Source organism: Lepidothrix coronata, unplaced genomic scaffold (genome assembly GCF_001604755.1).
Source record: "Lepidothrix coronata isolate B3197 unplaced genomic scaffold, Lepidothrix_coronata-1.0 Scaffold104, whole genome shotgun sequence".
Taxonomy (NCBI): domain Eukaryota; kingdom Metazoa; phylum Chordata; class Aves; order Passeriformes; family Pipridae; genus Lepidothrix; species Lepidothrix coronata.
In genome coordinates this window covers 746,273-770,197 of record NW_016690284.1, presented here as the reverse complement: position 1 = coordinate 770,197, position 23,925 = coordinate 746,273, and the positions used below count along the sequence as shown (strand labels likewise).

Below are 23,925 nucleotides of genomic sequence, written 5' to 3'. Positions count from 1 at the left end.
TGTGATTCTTGGTGGTATTGTTTAGCTGACAGGGTGGTATATAGCCAGAGGTTGGACCTGATGATCTTGGAGGTCTTTTCCAACCTTAATGATTCTATGAAAATACCGATTATAGAGAGAGAGTTTTGTCTATTAATGTTGGAGTCGGTCTGGAGTAATTCCTATGGGAGAAGTCTTGGCCATTGTATGTCTGAGAACAAAGATGTTACAAGACTTGCTGACAACAGAAGAAATTTTTTTTAAGGAATACAGAGACAGACAGCTATGACTCGTTTACTGAACCAGTCGAGATTCCAGCATTGAGAAGGTCTGCTCTACAAAATGCTGTCAGTGTAGTAAATAATAGGAAGATCTTCAGAAATTATCTTCGGGAATGAACCAAACTTCAGAATATTCTTTTAGAACAGAGAAATATGTAGGGAACTTTTGAGTCTATATTTAGGGCTGAGTGGTAAATCAGGAAAAAAAAAAAATTCTGACTTTCTGTAGTTGATTTTCCACAGTATCATTAAAAGAACTTTGTGCAATTTCTTTTTATACAGGAGGAATATGTACAGCTTGTGAAATAAAAGGAGGTTCTCCACTGATTCAGGAAGGTCATTGTACCATTACTGAACAGTAAATACTAGGAGTCAACCACATAACATCAAACGTAGTCAAGAAGCAGGTAACATCATAGGAAATGAGGCTCTACAGAGAACAAACACAACCATCAACAATATCTCCCTAGTCTTTCAGAAACAGTCTTCCTGACCACCCATGATAATTCTGGGACTGGTTCTCTATATTTATTAGTTTTTCCATAGATTCCTAGTAGTAGATGGCTCTGAGTATGGAAAAAGTTTTATCAACTGCTGTAGCAACTTGTAAACACCTTTTCTCTGTGACCCTTGACTGATATCAAATCCTATAAAATGCAGTCAACTATAAAAAGAATTTCATTGTCATTGACAGTGCCTTAGCCTTCTTTAAAATGTAAAGTTTCAAAACCACTTTTTGTTTGTTTACACCTGGAATGGCTCACTCACTCATTGGGCATCAGTAACTTGGATAGCAAACAAATAAGCTCCTGTCCAGGAGACCTCACATATCACTGACATCTCCACCTTATGGTTTTTGTCTGCACATCTAATCACACCACAGTACTCACATCTTATTTAAGCATTCATGACACTTTCTCTGATCATCTCTAAGCTTCTTCAGGTCACTTGCCTTTCAAAGATGATGCATCAAAGTCACACGACTGATCACACTCTTCGTTGTGATCCACATGGTGAAAAAACAACTATTAAGGTTACCAGGAACTTAGGACTCACACAGAATTTCAAAAAATCATTAGCTTTCTACTTGTACAACAACTTCCAAAGGGTCACAAAAGGCAGTATCTTCATATTCCTTTAATTCCCTTGCAGACAAAGGCTCTCAGATGTTGACAGAAAGTCTTTCACCCATCCTACATCCTCTTTGGCCAGAAGTATCATTCCCTAAGCATGAAAGCTGAAGAAACTGCTAGAGAAGAAATGAAGACTAACGTCTAACACTCAGTTCATAGCAAAGTGAAGAGAAACTTCAGGAACATTCAAAGTGCTGCATCTTTTTTAATCCATAGGAAAGTGATCCTCGAGACTCCTGGAACATTATTTAAATGGGTACCAAATTGGTGTATAAACCTGGATACTACATTCCAGACATTTTACTGGAAAAGTCTTTGGAAAGAGAGGCTTAAGGAAATGCTTATGTGTTACATGTTAATTATTAAGATTTCAGATATGAGTAATTGTATTGTCATGGCTGGGCTTCGCAAACGAAGATTAAGGAAGGCTCCAGAGCATATATACTGTATTCACAACGATGTTTGTCTGTTGGAAAAGCTACAAACCTTGTGATGACAGAATCTGAGGAACTCACTACTGTCAACAGATTTTAACAGACTGCAGGTACAATGTGTAAATGGAAGCATCTCATTTTGTTTTAATTTAACAAGATCCTATCTACCAATTTCACATAAATGGAATATTTTTGTGAAAATGGGATCAGACAAGTTCACCCTAGAACTCTGGCTAATCAGTCTTGGAATTGGTAATAATCACCGTGGGAATTCGTGCCTCTAGCAGACTCAAAAAGGAAAAAACAGTCTCTTCAAAGGCGTAGTAGAGGTCTGCCCAGAGTATAATACATAGTCTGTATGATTTAAGTACATACTAGAAGAACAATTTCTCTGTAAGCATTGAGATAATAAGGAAGAAGTATTCCAAAATTAATTTGTTAAGAATAGGTATCATCAAATCCAAATAATTTTATCCCATTAAGCAGTAGGTCTTGTGGCTTAAAGAAAACTGAGTGCTGTATCTGGACTTTAGCAAGGCATTTGGTATAGCTTTTCATAATAATTTCACTAAAAAAATGAGAAGTATAATCTAGACAAAAACTTGCTGTTGCAGTATACCCTACTGTGAAACTTTTCCATACCCTGTCAATTGTTCTTAGTAAAAATGGATGAAGAGAGTATATGGGAACAAGTGCAGCTCTCCAGAGCACTGTCACAACAACAGTAGTTTAAAGTATTTAATTTTAACAACTTCTTATGCAACAGAATTAGAGAATATTTTATTAATCTGAAGATCATTATTGCTTTTGTAGTCTTTGAGAGGCCCATCACTGCTTTTAAAAACAGAATCAAAAGGGTTTTTTTACTAATTTGAGTAACTTTTTGAAACAAAAGAAGTTCAGTGAGAAAAAGCACAAACTTCTTATTCATCTGTGAATTGTGAAAACATGAGAGGAAGACAGATAAGCTCTACAGAAAGGCAGTAGTATGTTTAAAACAACTTGCAATACAAATCTAAGCTACCAGAAAAGAGCAGCTATACTCTCATATACAACAGTAGTACCACACAAAGTTGCCTCCAGCACTTTTCGGACTACTCATCCTTCTAAGACTTCAAATAGACTTGTATCTATAACTTGGGACAGTAAAACATCAGGACAAAGTAGACTAATTAGAATTCAGTTAAAAACATCAAAGACAATTAGAAGCTCAGAAATGATGACTTAAGTAAAGGTAACAGAAAGAAACTGAGCTGTTCAATTCATAGATTAGATAAGTGCAAGACATGATAATGATGCTACGAAAAAAAGATGTGAACTGTTTTTCCTTGCCTATTGGAAAGAAGTCAAGAAATGTTATGCCTAACTGCAACAAAATGATTCATGCTAAGCATTAAGAGAAAAGCTTTCTAGCATTAAGAATTCGAACAGCTTGCATGGCAAAACTGAGGAAACTCCACTACTGACATTTTAAAATATATGGAAGTTACTGGGAGCAGTACAGCTCAGCCAACACGCATGTAAGAAGATGGCAAGTCCCCAAGTCCTTTCCTGCAGTATTTTCTAAAATCCTAGAATCTTCCTCTGGAAACATTCCTAAGTTTTGCACTAGATATGAAGAAATTATTACTTATTTTGATTAACAGGCAACGTTGACATTCATTTACAAAGGGCATAACTTAATTTAAAATTCAAACTTAAAGGGATAGCATATGAGACAGATAAAGAACATGCATTTAGGATGTTTTCAGGGACAGACTATGTTTACTTTACAATAGTTTTCAGGGAAGAGTCTCACGAAAAACTCGGCTTTGGTTGTTCTAGCTTAGAATGGCTGTATTCAGAAGCCTCCTTGCATAAAAAAATTCATACTTAAAGAAAGAAACAGGAATTAATGTTTACTTCAACTGTATCAGAAAAAAATCCTTGAACAAATTTCTTCTGCTTTTCTTTTGAAAGAGAGAGGGTAAGATCTCGTTTTTCTTAACAAGTACCTTTGAGAGCACTGAAGTCTACACTACAGATTTGAGAAGATTCATAATTCTTCTTGTTACCACTACCCATTCAGAAACGAAGTGTAGTGGAATCTCTCTGGAGAAGCCTTATAAAGTCCTAAGAAAACAAAAGTAATCTTTCCAAATTATTTGGAAAGTAATCAAATGCCCATTAACAATTTCTGGAGGGAATACAATTAATTTCTGGAAAAAAGTACAAAATCTCATATTTGGGTTGTTGATAGTCCTTACAGATGTTTTCCTAGGTGTTTAGGAAACTGTATGGAAACAGGCCGGTAAATCATATGAACGATCCTCTTTGGAAAGCAATGGACTAAAAACATTGTAGAAGGTTTTCATTACAGAGAACTTTAAAAGTTGTCTCAAAAAAAAAAAAAAAAAAATATTAAAAAAGTAAAATAAAATCTGAGGTTCCAGAGCAGTAGGAAAGTGGAACAAATGGATAAAGGATTCTGATGAGTAATCAATCTTCAGTAATGGAATACATTGCATATTTTATGAGACCAACAAAAGGAAAACACTCCACAATAATTCCACATAAATTAATTAATAGAAATTATTTTTTTTTAAAAGTGGATGTAGCAACAGATGATAGTATGAAAGCAGAGCCATTATGTATTTTGCATAGTTAAAAGCAAAAAAATTACATTAAAAATATGGAACAAAAACCAGCTTAGAACTACTAGATAAAAATTCAGCTGCTCTGGTACCTTTACCGGAGCAAAAGTGAAGCAAAGCGTTCTGTAACAGTGAAGTTTTACTCTGCTAATTAAGTGAATAACCAACCAAAAAACAAATATAAGTCCTGCCATCTCCCAAATATTTGTCTAGTTTGCAAAAAAAGCTTCTTCATTCATATTCTGTCAAACAGACAACCACATTAAGCGTGAAGGTAATTCAAGACTCTCTCCAAGTCTCCAGAAGTTCTTGCTACTTCCATGTCAGAAGTACAGAAATGCAGTCTGTACCCATATCTTCAGTAAACGTCTCACGTTTCTATGTCACATAAGAAAGTTTAGATACTATAACATCCTTCCTGACTTCTCTGATTATGACTGGTTATGCTTAGTGCCATTCTTTTTGTCCTCCCAGACAGACCATTAAGTATTTTGCTAATTTTCTTTATCAAAGTTTGTGACCTGCCAACCAAACTTTCAAGGTCTAATGAGAGTAGCAAAAAGCTCAGCATAGATACTTGTTGTTTGTTCATCACTGGAAAATTTATCAGCCTAACTTTCACTACGAATCATAGGCCAAAAATTCACTGTAGGAGATCCCATGTTCTTGATAACACTGTAAGTATTCACACCTCTTCCGTACACTTCTAGAACACTAGATTAGAGGAAATAAGTGCCTGGCAAAATTCTTGCAGCATCAAGAACTGGTTCTCTCGATCAGGGTTCATTAATTTGTTTAAGAAGGCAAAATGGTAACACCATTAGTAGCAGTATTTCAATTGAGTAATTTATCAATGGGAAAAGTAAAGCTAACACACAGGTAAATAAATCAAAAGGCTCCTCTTGCACTTTTTCCGTCCCTCTAATGCTGAAACATTACAATCTGAACTGTACAATCAGATTGTCTGCAGAAATAATCTGAAAATGTATACCTTCAAAACTGGGTTCTGAGACAGCCAATTGAAACAGCAGCAACTTTAACGCAAAAATAATTCAAGTATTATTCTGAGTGGGTGGTAATCATATTTATCTGAGTGGAAGTAGCTTAGATTCACAACATTGTTTAACCCATAAGCTTGACACACAGAGAAAAGTAACCGCATTTAGTCTTCGCCATTTACACAAGTCTTACAACAAATCCTTTTGCACAAGACCTCCTGAAATACTCATGCTGCTGGCATCCTATACACATTCTTCTCACTTGACACTTGAGCCACAGGGTAATTCAGTTAAGAAGGCAACTCAGGAGATCTTTAGTTCATTCTTGTGCTCAAAGCACATTATGCTGGGCTTTAGCCAATCTGATCCTTAAAACCTCCAAAGGTAGAAAATTCACAGATTCTCCAGGCAACCTTTTCTACTGCTTGACTGTCCTGATAGTGAAAAAGCTTTTCCTAAGACCTAGTTAGATCTCCCATTTAAGTTTGAGTCTGTTGTATCTCGTCCTTCCTCCACACACTGAAAAACCTGACTCAAGTATTCCTGAGAATCTCCTCACAGGCATGGGAAGGCTGTCCTAAGGTCCACCCCTGCCAAAGATGTCTATTATCCAGCTGCATAAAACCTTCGTCTTCTTTGTAATCTCCCTCATCCCCTGTTCTCCCTGTCAGGGTTAAAGAGAAGAAAGCATTGTTTCATCTTTCAACTACTGCCATGTAAACATAGAAGCACTGAAAAAGAAAATTAACAAGAATACTGCCAAACTCCTACCTTGACAAGTGGATTTTGGCATAAAGAATAACTTTGAAGAGATTTTTTTCTCTTCCCCCTCAACTGACATACAGTTCATCCTATTCCTTCTCCACAGCTAGTTTTCAGGCTTCATTTATGCTATGTGTATTGAGTTCATTGAACTACTTTTATTTTCATGCTTTTAAAATTTCATGATTGTAATTCAAACAAGTGTTGCATATTAAAACACTTTTGAGCTGGTTAAGAGTTCAGTACTCGTAATGCTGCCTTTAAAATATTTCTTATGCAGAGCAAGTGAAACCGTTCATATAAAGCATTTAATCCATCCTCATATTGGAAAGGATTTTAAATCCTTCTGTCCTCCGTGAATTTGAGCGTTAGTTTGAAGGATGATTAGTTAATTTTTAGACCATCAGAAATTTCTTCTGGCTCAGGGCCCAAAATAATTTTGCATTCAAAACACAATGACATAGTCTTTAGTATAATTTGAAAACAGAACTCAGGAGAAAAAACTAAATACCTCTTTACAATCTCTGTTCTTTGAAAATGGGAAAAAGAAATGGAGATATATAGGACTTCTAGACTACCTTTAAGGGTTCCATCACCTCCAGCTGGAGAGCAGACTGACTGTGGTGACCTCAAGGAAAAAGACGCAGCATTCCTTATTGAAGGATCGCCATCCTAAAGTGACAATGACAAAAAATTAACATTATGAACATGAACATCTGTTACAAACTGAAACTAGTACACGTACTGATAAAATGGATTGGACAAAACAGCATACAAGAAATATAAGCAAAATATTTCTTTACATTCAAATCTTTGAAATTTTGACTGATATCAGACTACTATAAAAGCAATACTCCATAGCACAATCAGCCTTAAAACGAATCTATAACCAGAATATGCACCTACAAATAAATCTTTGTACGTATTCTAACTAGATAAGCACTTTGGTTTACTTAAGATTCCATTTAGAACTTTTTGTTGCAAGCACTCATAGTAAAGAGCTGAAGAGCAGATACATGACCTCTGTACAATACCACTTGAAAGAAACTGAGTATAAAATGGAGATTTTTAAAACAAACTCATCACTTTTTCAGTTAACTTAGCCTTAAAACTTACCTAGAAAGCCATCTTACTTTTGTGGTTCAACAAATTCGTATTAGACAAGCCTACACAAAGTATTAATACTATACAAATTAATCTACATCCTCCAGCCTAAAAAACTCAGGACTGAACAAAATCTCTAGCATTCCCACTATAGCACCTGAAATAGTCTTGTATAAAACACAACTGGAGCAACTTTAGCTTGTTTTTGTCTGTCTTAAGAGTTAAATAGAAAATAACTCAATGGCAATACGAAGCACTTCCCCAACCTGCTCCAATTCAAGTAATACTTTCTGACAAACCTGTTCATAGTGTAATACTAATTGCAAAGTAATATGTCCATGCTCTACTTTTAGCAATGTAAACATGTCTTTTTTACCCCCACACCATTCTAAAATCAAATATGGACCTCACTATTCCAATTTCCATTCAGAATTTTACATGGGTTTTTCCAAAGCTTTCACAGAGCCCTCTGCTGGTCATGAGTATTCTCATTCTCAGTGCCCTAAATACATTTCAACTATAGAACAGTATTTCCCATTTTAAGCACTGGTTTTTACACATCATTTACAGGAATTTTTTGGGAAAGAACAAGCTAACAACCCCTAAATCTATTAATAGACTACTTCTATAATTATAAACAAATCGCAAAAAGTGCATTCTTTCAAAGAGTACAGTCATACAAAGGAAGAAAGTCTTCGAAGGAAGTTCCAATGTTATTCCATGTTTCCTAATTAAACTGGTTATTTCAGCAGCTAAGATACTAATGTGGCCCCTGTTGAGGTATCTGGATATAGGCAGTTTTTTCACATAACCTTTTCTCTTACAGATCTGAATTGTCTGTCTGATGAATACTTTTTATCCTTCTGACCAATCTCAACCCAATTAATAGAATGTTAGAAGGTTCAACCGCAATTACATTTTTACGTGTCTAAATGAAAAAAAACCCAGCAGCCAGTAGTAAGTTAGAAACCTAAATCGGTATTTCAAGGAGACAGAAGCCTGCAGAGATGAGCAACTACACACTCCCTCAGATAATGGCCAAACAGCCAATGTCCATGTGGGCATTCATAGACTGGACCATGACCAGGCTATACCTTGTGAAGGTGTAGTTGACACTGCTCACGGAATAGGAAAGAGTTTGAAATTTATGGAATAAAAGGGATTACGCCTCAAAGAACATAAATCCGTGAGAAATCAGATTCCATCTGTTTCACCATCCATGGGCACTTAAAATTATATTAGAATTCTTTTTCTTTCCTATCACAGCACAATAAACCTAAAACTTACAGTGTGGCATTAATTACACTTATTTTTGCAACAGTGCTTGCAAAAAGACTTGTTGCCTCATATGAGGAAATTCTCACGGGCAAAGAAATCTAATATTCAGATCCTGCACAATAAAATGAACTGCATATTAAATTTATATGATATTATTTTAAGTCAAACTGAATTAATATTCCATTGAGTTACTCACTTTTCTCCTACACTGAAATTATGGAACTGATTTCTTTTTTCAAACTGACTTTTCTTTGACTTGTAATAAATCTCAAAAGAACCCTCCAACGTATTGAAAAATAAGCTTAGTAACTTCTTAGCAGGTATGTTTTATTAGGACAGGACAGGTTCTTTAACTATGATTGTCAAGGACACAGGCAAAAACAACTTTTACTAAATTAAGTAAAGAGACTAACTAAGTGCATAACCTTTTGGGTACAGATGCCATTCCTACCATAGCTGACAAATGTTCAGAAATGTGCATTTACAGACTCCTAATTTGGGGCTTCACCAAATGATGAATTATATTTTAGGAATGCTCTGAAGTTTATAAAAAAATTGTCCTTAAATTGAATGTATGTTTAGTGAGCCTTCAAGGGTACACTTACTAATTTTACAGACTCATACATTGAAAATACACAATGTTCTGTAACTATTAACTTTTTTAAAGCATCAAAGTACTAAAACAAATAAAAGTAATTAAAGCTTCTAAGTTTTATGATTCTTATAATCCTCATTCACAAAGATCTTCTCCAAAGAAGAAAAGGCTGCAACATTATGATCCATCATCATCATCATCATCTCATTATTAATATATCAATGCAAAACTTTAATCCAAATTCTTCAAACTGTTTTCTGCATGATAGCTTCTAATATCAGCTTTTAAATGTGTAATTACAAATAAAACACATGTAGCACAAATGCACCACTATAAAAGTGCACAAAAGGATAAAAGTGCAAGTTTAAAATATTTACTACTCTTTATGTTTAGTATTTCTCTAATTAGAGCAATCAATGAGGGTATACTTTCTTTTCATACTCTGTCCATTTTGAAAGAGTTTCACATCTAAGTTTTCATGAATTAGGATGTGGTTGCATTGCTTGGACCACAAAATTAGGGATGAATATTTTTAAATATTTAGTTATAAAAATTATTAAATTAATCTTCCTAATATGAAAGCTTTCCAAAAACACCTATCTTAATTGTTAACTGTGTTCTGTTAATTGTCTTAACAAAACCAAGATCTTTTGATAATGTCCCTTTAACACAGTTGGAGGGATATATGTACATTTAATGCCAAGAATAGCTTCCTACTTTGAAGAATTTGCATTAATGAAGTAGACAGAAAAACATCTGATGACTTGTGTTTATGAGAGATGCTTTCATTACAACACTCTCTTGTTTAGGATACTGCTTCTTAGCAAATATTTTTTAATCAACATAATTGTTACATTTCAGAGAAAAGCAAGATGAATAATAACTCTTTTGGAGCTCTACACCAAAAAAAAGGGATAAGGATTTAAGGAGTCTGGTATTAATAGCACACTTTTTCTTCCACAAGCTTGTTTAGAAAGATAAGACTTGCCCACACATACGATCACAAAAAACAGGTCTGCTTCCTGCTTCTTGCCAGGCTTAGATAAAAAAAAAAATGCGATGCTCTCCATTTATGATCTTTTAAGAGATTGTGTGCCAAACGTGCAAAGAAGAATCTCAACAAGCTTCATCCAAAGGATGAGATGCTTATGAAGAAGAAAATTAATCAGTAGTTCAAAAGAAGAAGTGTGAGAAAAATGTGGTCCTTTTTTCCTTTAGATTCAAAATTTCAGAAGAAATTTCTTCCACAAAACAAAGTCACTAAGACAAAGCATCTTCCAAAGAAACCAGGTCATAAAAGCATGTAAGAGAACACTAAGAAAAAATCTCCATAGAATTCTTGCCCTTGACAACACTACTATATTATCCAACAGATTAGTCAAATTGACAGTTGCAGTGTTCTCTAGAAAGATAAATTAACTATACACCTATTTAGAACCTAGTATTGTTTGCCTTAAGATATTGCTACAGTATTTAGAGACACTCTAGCATATCTTTAAAATTAGATCACATATGAGATTATGCGAAGATTTTTTATTTCCTAATTTCATCAGAATAAATGTAACGAACAGTTTCAAAGGAAACAGAGATCCAGAAAAAATTAAATCTCATATATAAAACTTGCATGGTTGAGTGTACACATCTGAAACTGAAATATATCTTCAGTGGTTTTATACATCAACAATGTCATAAAATATCTGACTTCTAAGTCAGCTATACAGGTACTTGCTTTATCAAAGTAAATATTTGCTTTATCATAATAAACTGATTTAAGTAACATACATCACTACTTAGTCTGTGCACCATCTGTAGGTAGTCTTCATTTGAGCCATGTCTAGAATTATCAGCATGATGATTAGCTGAATTTCCAGACAACTGGCTCGAAACTTTATTTTCATGGAGATTCCTCATCCCAGCTGTGACAATGGGACTGGATACAGAAGCTAAAATACAAAAAAATATAAGTAACTATAGTGGCACATTCACACACCTGTTAACTCTTTAGAAGTTTCAGAGAAAACACCCTAACAGTGGATATTATTAAATTGGATGCAAGAGGTCTGGAATCTGAACAAGAATCCAGCGTTTTAATTGAATCCTTTTGCCACAAATACCTTGACCAAAAATAGATAATCTAAGATTGTTCAAGAGGATTTAATCTCTAAATTCCATATAGAGATTAGCCAAGTTTCTCTCCACATCTATTCTAATTACAGTCAGGATCTTCCCTGCTGATTACAGAAAACTTTCTTTACTTCTATATAATTTGCATTCACTACCTTGTAACTTCCAAGGTATTCATGAGACATACAATATTACATATAGAACAGCTATATATATTCTAAGCCCAATGCTAAACTTAAAGAAAAAAATTATTTAAAAGAATCCAATGAGAATTCTACTTACCAATCAAAAAATGCCCTAGATACTTTAGCACTGTTCATGTGTTCAAGAGTGTTTTTAGAAAAGGGAAGAACAAAGAAATCTATTCGTTCTGAAGGTCATCTTTGCCAGTTACTGCATACCTTGAGCATAATTCCACCCAATTTAGAGTTAATCTAGTAGACACTAAAAAGGGTTGGTAAGGCTAAATAAGCTGCTAGCAAAACTTACATTACATTGGCAAAAGTGAGGTTTTCACTAGTACAGACAAGTGATGCTCACAACTAACAAATATAATAAGTTTTTGGTTCATTTTTACTTTTTCTATTGTTATGTGTATATGACAACCATGCAAAATGGGTGTAAATAAGGGAGCATTGCAACATGAATATGTGTTTTAACTGTTCTTCTTCACTTTTATTTATTTGCTATTTAAACAAAGTATATACTACCGCTCTTTACAGCCAAGAAAGCAAAGCCTAAATATACCTGCCTCAAAGATTTGCATTAAGCATGTGACTCCTTCAAAGGAGTTAGAAAGCCATGAAATGCACTCGTGAAAGCAAAGGTGACATGAGACAGGAGAATAAAACAAACATCAGAGACTTACCTTGCTGCATCTGAGGATGTGGTGTGTAACTTGGAGGGTGTGAATACGGCATGTATCCCGCAGGGCTTTGAGGAGCATATGGACTAGGCACTGGACTGTTCTGTTGTGCCAAAAATCTGTTACCAGAGCTTGTCTGTGGTGGCACAAACCGGCTAAAAATAAAACAAAATTTTATAAACCCAAGTTTTTAAAAGTTGGAAAAGCAAATTTAGACAAACTTATTTCTTTTGGAATACTACACATTCAGAACATTTAATAAAATTTCTTTAAGATAGAAAAACCTAACACAATGGAGAACCTCCTCCAAAAGCAGTATTTAAACTATTGATACCTTTTCAACCGCCATTATTGCTTAATAAGTCAGAATAGAATAAAAAGAATACACAAGACTTCCTCCTAAATGACACAAATGTGTATTAAAATTAGATCTGCAATTTCCAAAAGTTAGGCCTAGAAGTCTGAATGAAAGTGAAAGCAAAAGTTTTAATCAACAGTCAGATCACTAGGATTACCAAGGAGCCATCTACTCTAAATATCACTTTCCAGTAAAATGTCAAGTAACTTCATTTAACAGAACTACACTGTCAAGAATCAAGAATGTGACAGGTAGGATCTGACCCAAAGTCTGCTGAATACAACTTTCTCTTTCACTGGCTTTATCTTAGACTCCTTCTACAGATAGGAAGCCACAAAAATAACCTTGACTTGTGACAATAATACATGCACATTATTACTTACATTCTTATATGAGCTTTTCAAAATAGAAATAACCAAATAAATATATCAGAAAGTACATTATACACTTTCACAACCCTCAGTTGCAGATAGCAACCCTGTGAAGGTAAGATTCCATAGAAAGAAACAGCAAAGTACTTAACACAAGGATTTTGCAAGGATTTCAGGAATACTTTGTACTACTTATTGCAATATTCCCAAATCAAAAAACCTTCTTCAATGTCCCTTTTGGATACAAAAGTTAAAAAGTGTACTGGTTGTTGTGAAGATACAGAACGTTTAATTTACCAAACAGTTACTTGAAGTGAAATCTAAAATCAGTTTATTTTAATAATGACATCTAACAGCTGAAAATGAAACTTGTTAAAGTCCAGTACCTGGGTTGAAACTACATGCAGAACTCTCTCCTCTAGTCCAGAGTACTTTATTATATTAATAAAGGCCTAGATTATAGGTACATGATACTTGCTAACACTCAAAAACTTAAAATGGAACCAGAAATTTGACGAGGGTGCTGCTGAAAGACTGACTACCACCAGGTCTATCTTTCTCCAAGAGGCCTTTCATGTAACTGTTATAGCAGCACTCTATGCTTTTACAAGTCTTCATTCCCACTATCCTGCTAAACTGCTACTGGAATGCTGGAACACATCAGCCTATTCTCTCCTATCCTCCTGCCACCAGCCTCAGCCTCTGACATGGGCAGAAAACAACCAGAGGGTGGCAGGAGGCAGAGGGACTTCTTAGGTCAGAAAGTAAGTTTGCCAAAACTACAGGATGGAGAGAGAGAGAAGAATCATGACGAATCCTTAGAATACAAGGATTAATTCACTGACAGAAAAATGTTTCTTTGCCATCTGAAGAAACCTACCCTGCTGTCAGACAAATGCAAAGATCACCTTCAGAATTGACTGTCAGTGTAGGACGACTTTGAAGGTCGTTGACCCTCCCACCCCACATAAAAGCAAGGATTACCTGGAAGGGCTATGTGAGATAGTGGTTTGTTGATAATTGGAAGATGCAGGACTACCACGCATGGAATTCTGAGACATATTAAACTGCGACATCATCATCCCTATTAAAGAGAAGACAGCAGCATTACTTTACACACATTTCCTTTTCAATCATTGAGGTCTCTCATTTCAGAAACTATTACATTCAATGAGATGATAACCTCTAATGAGATTATAAATTTTACAGACATTAAGATCATCTACCCACAACTGTTAGAAAATATTAGAAATTACATGTACGATGTCCATTTTACATCATGACATAAAAAAGTGTTTCCTAAAGCTGTGTTATAAAACATTAACAGTAGCTCCTTCTACTATTCCTTAGAGCTTTCCAAGCTGAAACATACTAGTAAATAGAAACATTTTAAAACAGGACATATATTCTGCACCGCAGGATGTCATGTATGGTACACACTGGAAGATTCACAAGACAGAAGAACACCTTATCTTCAATTATTGGAGCAAGTATAGCAATCAATCATCCTAGACTGAGTGCTCCTAGACTCTCACTGCTCCTGTAATGTCTAGTGGTCTCTTTCTACCAGGAGAAAAAAGCTTTCTATTCCACCTCCACTACACTTGTAAGAAATGCTATCAAAGAAGGTGCTGAAATATTTCAATTGCAAAGCAGAACCAACATCCCAACTGGAAGCTCCCACGGTCTGTAAATACTCACAGTCATGCTTTGGAAGCTCAGGTGTTGAACCAGCTGGCAAACCACATGTACCAATGCTCTTGAAACAATTTAAGAGGCATTTGGACTACGCCCTTAATTTGCTTGAACTTTTAGTCAGCCTTGAAGTGGTCAGGCAGCTGGATTAGATGATCATAGTAGGTCCCTTTCAACTGAAATACTCTATTCTATTCTGTTCTGATTCACATCATTACTAAGGAGAATTTAAGGAATCTTTTTTTTTCCTCTCTTTGATACAGGTATAAGGAATACTCTAACAACTGCACGATACTTAAAGTGATAGTGAAACACAAAAACTAAATTAATTTTAAATTATTTTAGTGACAGAATTTAATGTCTTGCAGCTAAAAAAGTGTCAGAATTCACAAGCAAACAGCAGCAAGTGATCTGCAGCCATAGGTAAAAGCTCTTTAGCAATACAGGTATTTTAAACCAAAGGTTAGACAGAAGACTGACAAAGTCCCCAGTCCAGAGGTTATCAATCCCACGGTTGGTATTACTGATTTCAATGATCGCAATATTTACACAAGTTAAACTAGTTTCAGAAATCTTTCCTATCACCCTCTTTTCCCCTCCACTTTCCCCAGCAGAGATGTGATAATCCCACAGAAAAGAAGCCAAAGTGCTGCATACCAAGTGCTCGAGCCCTGTAAAACTAGCCCTGAACAGGAGTGAAACATGCTGTGCTTAAAAAAGTTAAGATACTTCCCTACTTCAATACACAGTACATTTCATTTTCCTGAGTAACAGATGGGGACTTCTGAAGTCCTACAAAATTTGCTTAAATGGATACTGGTTACCTCGCATAGGGGCAAGTGAAGATGAAACTCCATTCCTAACAGAAAGCTGACAGAGTATCCATATGAGCAGGAACTATACAGACAAAGTTTCAATTTTGTGCTTAAAGCACAGAGTGCTCTTTTTAAATGTTTTAAAAATATATCTATTTATGTTCTGCTTCCTAAACTTAAAACAGCTTGAAATTAGTCTGAAATTAATCACTAGCACTATAATATCTTCTTGCACATTTTTCACATTGTTTTTATATCACTAAGCAGCAGATTTATGGCTCCACTGTGCATTTCTGCACTTGAAATATTTAAGACCTTCCTTAAATGCAACCTTAATTCTGCATGTTGGTAATATTCAGGTTTGAGAAAACATCATCCTATCAGTAACATCACTAGAATGAAATTCCTTACATATACTCCCAGTTCTACCACAATTATTTTTTTCTTGGAAAAAAGTGATATGTAAAAATCCATTGTAGCATTCTTACCAATATGACAAAGAATGTACTTCATAAAAACACAGCTTAAGGTCACATAAAAATTCTTGTACAACTAAACTGTATTATAGCATCATGCACATTTAAACTGGGACAGCTCACCAAGAGATGATTTTTCAGTCAAATATTCACTCTTATTGAAAGTGTATGTGAGCAAAGTTTTTTCGTTTCACAGGAAAAGTTTATTTGAATTCTTGTACAAACAAAAAAAATTATTGAAGTCATTGTTTACGGAAAGATGCATAAGATTTTAATCTCCCCAAATTCACAAGTTCTGATAAATAGCTTGAAGTGAATATTCAGTCCTTTCTGAACCTTACATGATGCTAATGAATACTGTTACTGTAATAAGCTATTTTAGCTGATCTTCCAACACATCTGCTGAAAGACAAAGCCAAACTGTTGAGAGGCAAAAGAGAAAAAAGTAATATGAAAACTGAAATTAAACGGTATCCCAATTTTAAATAAATAATTACAAATAAATCCACTTCCCTCAGATCTGTAGGATGAAAGACAGAAGTTGCAAGAAGGCAACCAGAATGTCATCTGATGAAAAAGGGTTAAAATAAAATTAACATTTTGCTCTTGTACAAAGTTAGGCCTGACAACGAATGGTGATGTGACTCAGTATGTTCAGACAACCTGGCAATAAAACATGGTCTCAAAAATCTCAGCTGTATGAAGACTGTTTTGACAATGGGATTATTATCAAAAGACAGGGAATAAGCGTTCCAATACTGCTGTTGTGTTACCTGAAACTAAATATGCCAGCGATGGGGAGGAAGAGGAAGCAAAGGGTGTCTGCTTAGGACACTTCCTTCTTACACTATTTGATCATAACTAAAAACAATTCTTCTTCTAAACTTGCTCTCTCCCTCATGTTCGCTATCCAGCAGTATAACTCACTACAGCTCAGAAAAGAATAGCTGTCAAACAATAAAATCTGTAGAGCATCACAAACCACTAAGATGAGGAATGGCAGGGAGGAGCTGTTAAGTATGGCTTGTTCAACCTTATTCCTTACTCCAGAACTATTAAGAACTATAATCATTCAGATTTTCAGTAAGATCAAGGCATATTTTCCTAATTTCAATTATTTACTAAGACAAATATATGAACCTAGTTATAAAAAAATCAAATAAAATTGTTTTAAAATAAAATCTAACCACTTATCCTAGAGATTAAACTTTGAGGAGAAATGAAACATTTTTAGAAAAATACCTGGTATTTAGAAAAATACCATTCTTATTCTAATACAATTGCTCTTATAAGATGTTAAGGTATATAGCTTCATATCAATATCAAATACAAGGCAAGGCATAAATACAACAGCTGTGCCCCATATATATTTGTGGTTTGTATCAGTCCCCTAAACCTACAGAACAACATAAAATGCAATCAATAAACAATCAAAAATCCTTACCGCTTTGTACCCCGTATCTGTTTTGCATGCTTTTCTCCCTGAAAACATTAGGATTCCTTGCCAGGATAGCCTGCAGCAAGACTGGTATATCTCCCTCTGGATCATCACTGCCAAGGTTATCTTTCAACTCTCTGGAATTGTGGAAGTAAGCAAATAAAGAGGCAAATGCATTTTCAAATTATAAGAAACTATGAGTCAAGTAAAAAAAAAAACAAAAACAAAGAAACCAAAAAAAAAACCAAAACCAAAATGAAAGAAGACAATTTACTGTTAAAATATAGGAAAAATCAAGTCTGCAAAGCACTGCTTCCTGTCTTTATTTTTTCTTTCTCTCTAAGGAATGGTAGAGGAAATATTCCTACTAGTCCTCATAGTTATTTTCTGTTACTAAGCACTCACATATTTGTGGCTGTCCGTTTCAGACTACTATGAGAAATTTCTTATGCCCACTTTTATATCAGATCTTCTTCATAAAAGAACACTTCAGCACAACATCACGAATGTATTATTTTAGGAGTGAAAATAAAGATATGCATGAATGTATAATATTCCGGTTTCAACCCAATGCTTTGAAAATGTTTTATTTTGAAAAGGGGAAATCAGTGCATCTTTGAGATCACAGGATTCCCTGTGAACCACAAAAAAATGTAATGGATTTTCTGTAAATGCATCTGTGCTTTCATTTATTGTTTGCTTTGAGGACTTTTAAAATATACCTCCATTGGATCAAAACAATTTATTAGAACATGTAGGAAAAGGACAGGTTGTCAACACAAAGCAGTTCAAAGGACATCAGAGAAAAATAAAAATAAAAATAAAAAACCAAAAAGAGAATACATTAGTGTACTTGACAGCTAAATTCTTAAAATATTTAAGTTCAATACCTGATCAGAATTGACACAAGTTTCCTTTCGGGTATGTAAATCGTCTATGTGCATTATTAACTATGTTGAACACAAATTAGTATTGCACAATCACACCATGAAATCTGCACTCCTAACTTTCAAGAAAGGAATAAGCATCAGATCTATAAAATAACCCCCACAGTTACGTGTAAGGGCTGCAGGATAATCATTAACATTCTGTCTGACTGAAATATTTGACTCTTACACTGCAAGCCTAATGAAAAAACTTCAAATTCTAACTTTCAGATTCTCACAAACATGCTTCTCAATACAGTTAATTTTGATTTCAAGGAATAAGGATACAGATACAGATACTTCTGATACAGAAGTTCAAAATACATACATGTGATCTGTTGACACCTGATTGAGACTGTGGACAAGCTGTGAAACCAGATTTTCATCCCTGCAAGCCAGGAGGCAGTTCACCTCTTCAGCTATCCGTCCATTGAAAAGCAGGCTTTTTGTTGTTGTAGCAGGTAAAGGTGATGGAAGAGGCAGCTGGTTCAAAACTGTTATCAGAAAACAGGAAGAACTTCAGAATCATTTCATGAAACACAAACATACAACCACGGAAAGAGAACCTGACAACTACATTTAAAACACAGGGAAAATGTCTAGATTTTTTTTTTATCACAAACACACACACGCAGTCACATCCCCCTCACACAGAACCCCTACCCTATCACCCCACACCCACATCTCCACTTGACTCTTTAAACATTCCAAAATATTAACCTATTTAATATATTATGGTAGCTTTCTCTGGGAGCCAAAAGCACCGATAAAGAAAAGAAATGCAAAATTCTTCTAGCTATGTGCAGTACTGTAAGTGCACTGAGGATATACTTTCAGTTTTCTGCTCTGATCTTAATATTTAATTAGTGTTCCCACTTTATAAGGTCTGGGAGAATAAAGAAAAACCCACCAAAACCACCGAACAACCCAACAATCAATTAAAATCACTAACTAAATTCTTAGTTTAATATTTTCCTGTAGTATTTATTCTTATGTTAGTTATCTTCTCAAGAAAGGTTGGTACTGTTGGTTGGTATGTTCACTGAAATGTCAATTCAGCCAGTAAACTTATTCACAAATCTCAGTAGAAAGATTCAGTGACAACACTATTTCAATGACATTATAAGCACACTGTACTTTCATAGGTATTCTTAAGTCCTCATACATAACAAGTGTACCATAAAAGAAGCCTTGACCACATGATTGGTAGAGCTACACAGTCCAGAAGAGGGTAAGCCAGAAGAGACCAAAAACCTAGCTACATAGAAAAGTCACTTTCATGTGTCCAGGAAAACAAGCTGACTCTAACTTCAAGTTAGCAGGCTGATCACATCTCTGAGATCAAGGTTTTAATTGAACCACTAGAAATAACTTCAGGGGAAAAAAAATACAAATAGAAGTGTATAATATATTAAATAGCTAACTTTCATTACTTGCATCAGATTACCCTGAACATGCCTGAAACTTAGAAAATTAGCACAATCAGCAAAACATATTGATGAAAACAGTAAATTTAGCTAGGTAGCTAGCTAGGCTACTCTACTAGGCCTCTAGGCATCATGTCCTCCCTGTTTTTAGGGCAACTGGTCTTGTCCATTCCAGTTCAGTGTTTAAATAAACTCCTGCACCAGAGTCTGATCAGGGACTTCTACCAGTTAGGTAATCTTACCTGCAAATGCTTAATGCTGGAAAACTGCCCACAGCCAGAAACTTACTATTTGCATCCTGATGGCTGTTATTAGACATACATAATATAATACATACATAAACATCTAAATACACATGCAGGATCTTCCACTTTACTTCCGAATCCCAGAAGGACACGGAGAGTGCTTTTTCCTCCAATACATCTGCCGTTTTTACTGTAGGCAACTAAAATCAATTGCTGGGTATATACTTCCAGTGTCTCTTGGAAAGTCTCCAATTTTCAACAGTGCAACAATAAAAATAAGAACTTGGAAGAAGCACCTGGGTCACTGAGTCCAATTATCCTCAGACAGAAAACTGAGATATAAATTCTTTCTTACACTTTATATACTCGATATAACAAGATGCATCTTTGTCACAACTGCTCTTATTGCAATGGTTGTCCTAGGACCTCACTATAGTTATAATAAATCTCCTCTTATTTCTCACCAGAAATTTATTTTTGGTCACATTATAACCATTCGAGTTTATGTCTGTATCAGCTTTTAATGTAAATAGTTCTTTTCCTTTGCTTGCATTTTGTCTTCCTGACGTATTTAAGTCAGCAAACACACTTCACGTGCCCCTTTGGTAGGCTGAACAGCTAAGAAAGAAGACTCATAGGTTCAGCTGCTTATCTCTGTTCTAGCAGCCATTCTTTGCATCTATTAACTAAAGCAACTTTTTTTGTACCTTGTTCAAAACTAAGGAACTAGGTTTCGAGTATATTCAGCATATTCCACAAGTCTCTTTGTTACTTGCGTATCAGTTCAATCCTGTGTATCTCTCTTTTCAGGGAAGATGACAGGATGCATGTTTTAGAGAAACACTTTATTATTTGTATTTTTCTTTATTTGTATCTTCTTTCTTTGTGTGGCACACACAGGTATGTTACTGAATGATATTCCAAACAAATAATGATTTCCTATATTTTTTCAGGGTTCCTTAAGGGTTTTTTAAACCTACATTTCGTTTTGTGTTCAAATTAGCATGTTTTATACGGACAGATTTTTAAAATTCAAGCAATAACAAAACTAACATTTTTAATGCGAAGTCTGATTTTAAACAGATTTAACTCTAGAAATTTTTAAAATAAAAATCTTTTCAGTATTTTGAAAATGCTGGTATTTACCAAAGAGGTAGAAAACAGAACAGAAAAGACGAGAAAAAGAAGAGTACTTACGGTCTGTAAGACTAGCAATCCCTGCAAGAGTAGTGATGGGAACATGAGGCATATCCCCATTCATCCTGAAGTTCTGGGATAGTAGTGCCTACACAGATATTTTAGTTCAGGTGCCAGCTATCATTACTTCCCATCTCCCAAGCACTACAAACAAAAACAAACAAAAAGAACAAATTAAATCTCTCAGTTTACTTTTTTAGAATTTCAAATTCATTAACATAAATGAAACAGATCATACTACCCTTAGCTGCACATTAATTAAATTATTTCCAGAGTGGGTAGAGGAGTGTAGATTTTAAATAACAAGTGGCATTTAGCAACCAAAAGGCAAGCTGGTCTCAGAAGCAGAGCCCTTCACCAAAAAAAGATGCAGGATAAGGCAATTAAAAAAAAAAAAAAAAGAATTTGCTCAGGTTATACCAGCTCAAAACTTCTGTTAATTCACACTGCAATGGATAGAACTTAATGCATAACCAGTTTAAGTAATTAGCTGTTATATTCACTTCACAGTTTTGCAGAAGGTGGTACTTTCATAAAGAGACTACCAAGAAAAAAGAAGTAATTTACAAATGCAAAAATCAAATGCAAACAAACAGACAAATACAAAATCTTGGTACATTATAGAAGTAGCAGCTATTTCAAAATTGATCTGAAAATATCTCTTTAATACATAAGTCTGTCTGGTCAAACTACTACCAGAAATTCTATAGACCCCTCTGGGGAAAAAAAAAAAAGTTTAGCCACCACTAAAATAGCTCCTTTATTTCCTGTAAAACAGCACATTTTATATTCAACTGCAGAAAAAAGAATTTGTTCACTTGATTTTCACTAACTACAAAGATCCCAGCTGTAAGGAAGTCCACACTGATTAAAAAAAACAAAACTGCAAGTACCAAACATCTAAAACTTACAAACATCACACATTACAATCTCCTATTATATAATGAAATGAACACAGTTTTTCTGAAGACATAAAGGGATTTCATATATATCTGTGGTTACCTATTGTAGACAGGCATCTGTATTAACAGTTTTGGAAATAGTAAAAGGGGTTCTTATGTATTTCTCTTATCTCCTGAAGATGCTGAAATCATGATTTACCTACGCTTACTTTACAAGCCTACATTTTTGAGAATTACATATAAAATACTTGGAAACCAAGAGATTCCTGTCGTTCTTAGTAATTTTTATCTCATTCTTTCTTATGCCACACTAATGTCAATATATAGGACACCACTGCTTATAAACACATATAGACTCCAAGACAAGGAAACAAAATATTATGTCTTTTTCCTGCTCAAATTTTTCACAAACCACTGAAATTAACCTTTCAAAGTGTCCCTATTAGCACAGAATTTTGAAAAAAATAGCAACACTGAGGTTAAATAGAACTGATGATGAGTTGACTTCCTTTGCTCAACTGCCACAGTCTCAGTCTCAAATAAATTACATTTTTTTAAAGTTAAAAATATACTACAATACAGATACAGTGATCTAGTAAATAAGGAAACTGCTATGATAGATATCCTATGTGGGTTGCTCTGTTTAGGGTTTTTTTAATCCAGGAGAAAACATCTCTCAAATACTCAGAGCAGTTTCAAGTACTACTCGACACTCAAGGGTATTTTACCCAGAATGAATAGAAATATACACAGAATTTCAGTGATTTCCTAGTTCCATAAATAAGCAGTTTTTAAGAGAGAAAAAAAAACATACTCCAAAAGAGTCCCACAATGAGTCTGCAACAGCAAAGCCATGGGAGCTAACACTTTAAGAATGAGTTTTCAATGAAAGGCTAGAAACTAAAGAACACCTTTCACACATAATTTATATTTGTCATAAAAATATCAGGTCTGATGATCTCTCCTGACTGAAAGTGCATTAAAGCTAAGGCCACATCACCAGTCACTGTTATCAGAAATTTGTCTGTAGCACAGAAACAATGAAAAACAAGAAAAAAAAAGGTCTGTTCACCTTCCTTTTCTTATTATTTGGGAAAGATGCTAACACTGAAGCTGTCACTCCTAATTCAAGTTCTTTCCCAGTTCTTACTGCCACAATAAATAAGTTATACAGTATTTAACAGAAAAAATTCCTCCAAAAACAGATGCTTAAATTAGACACCTTCTCCACAGACACACGATAAGAAACCTGAACTGGCAAGATCCAGACCTGAGAGTGGAGCAAGTGCAATGAGCTACAATGGTCAGGGGAAAAGTAAACTTTCTTTGTAAGAGGAGAGTAAAAGGGGTTGGTGTGTTTAGCTAACAAAACAAAGGTCAAGAGGGAATGTGGCTGCTCTCTCTAGAAGGTTACAAAGGAAGAATGCCATGAAGCAATTCTAACACAACAATAAATGGGCACGTGAATGCAAGCAAGAAGAAAATCAGAGCAGAGCTTCTCACCATCAGAGCTGCCACCTTCTGGAACTGCCTTTCATTAGGAGTGTTAGAGATATGCAACACCATTACTTCAAAGATGGATCACACAGATGTTACAGAAGGGACAGAATGTGGTTAACTGCACCAGCTGGGAACTAAGCACAGCAATTCAAGAAGTCTATCTCAGACTTTCTGAAGCTTTTGTAAGCATGATGAAGTAAGTAAACAGAGGAGAGCAAACAAGAAAGAAAGTGAGACTGATGGGATTAAATGATGAGATTAGTTTATAAAAACAAACACAATATGAAGAAACCACATAGTAATATCTGGGTCCAAATACTACACCTGTTATATTGAGGGCAAAATTGCATCTGTTACAGACTGGCAAACAAGGTGGGATTCAATTCCAG

The 23,925-nt window shown here is 34.9% G+C and overlaps 1 protein-coding gene across 5 annotated transcripts in view; it reads right to left on the bottom strand.

Annotated features, from left to right (window-relative positions):
- The window catches only part of NIPBL (NIPBL, cohesin loading factor), a 158,308-nt gene that overhangs the window by 70,164 nt on the left and 64,219 nt on the right, over window positions 1-23,925 (bottom strand). For all 5 annotated transcript variants that reach the window (XM_017823616.1, XM_017823617.1, XM_017823615.1 and 2 more), the window contains 7 exons: window positions 21,135-21,278; window positions 18,594-18,759; window positions 17,346-17,476; window positions 13,900-13,999; window positions 12,190-12,341; window positions 10,980-11,140; window positions 6,799-6,892 (listed from right to left, as the gene is read on the bottom strand). In XM_017823616.1, coding sequence (XP_017679105.1) covers window positions 6,799-6,892; window positions 10,980-11,140; window positions 12,190-12,341; window positions 13,900-13,999; window positions 17,346-17,476; window positions 18,594-18,759; window positions 21,135-21,198 — 868 coding nt within the window. In that variant the 5' untranslated portion in view covers window positions 21,199-21,278. The remainder of the gene's footprint in view (window positions 1-6,798; window positions 6,893-10,979; window positions 11,141-12,189; window positions 12,342-13,899; window positions 14,000-17,345; window positions 17,477-18,593; window positions 18,760-21,134; window positions 21,279-23,925) is intronic.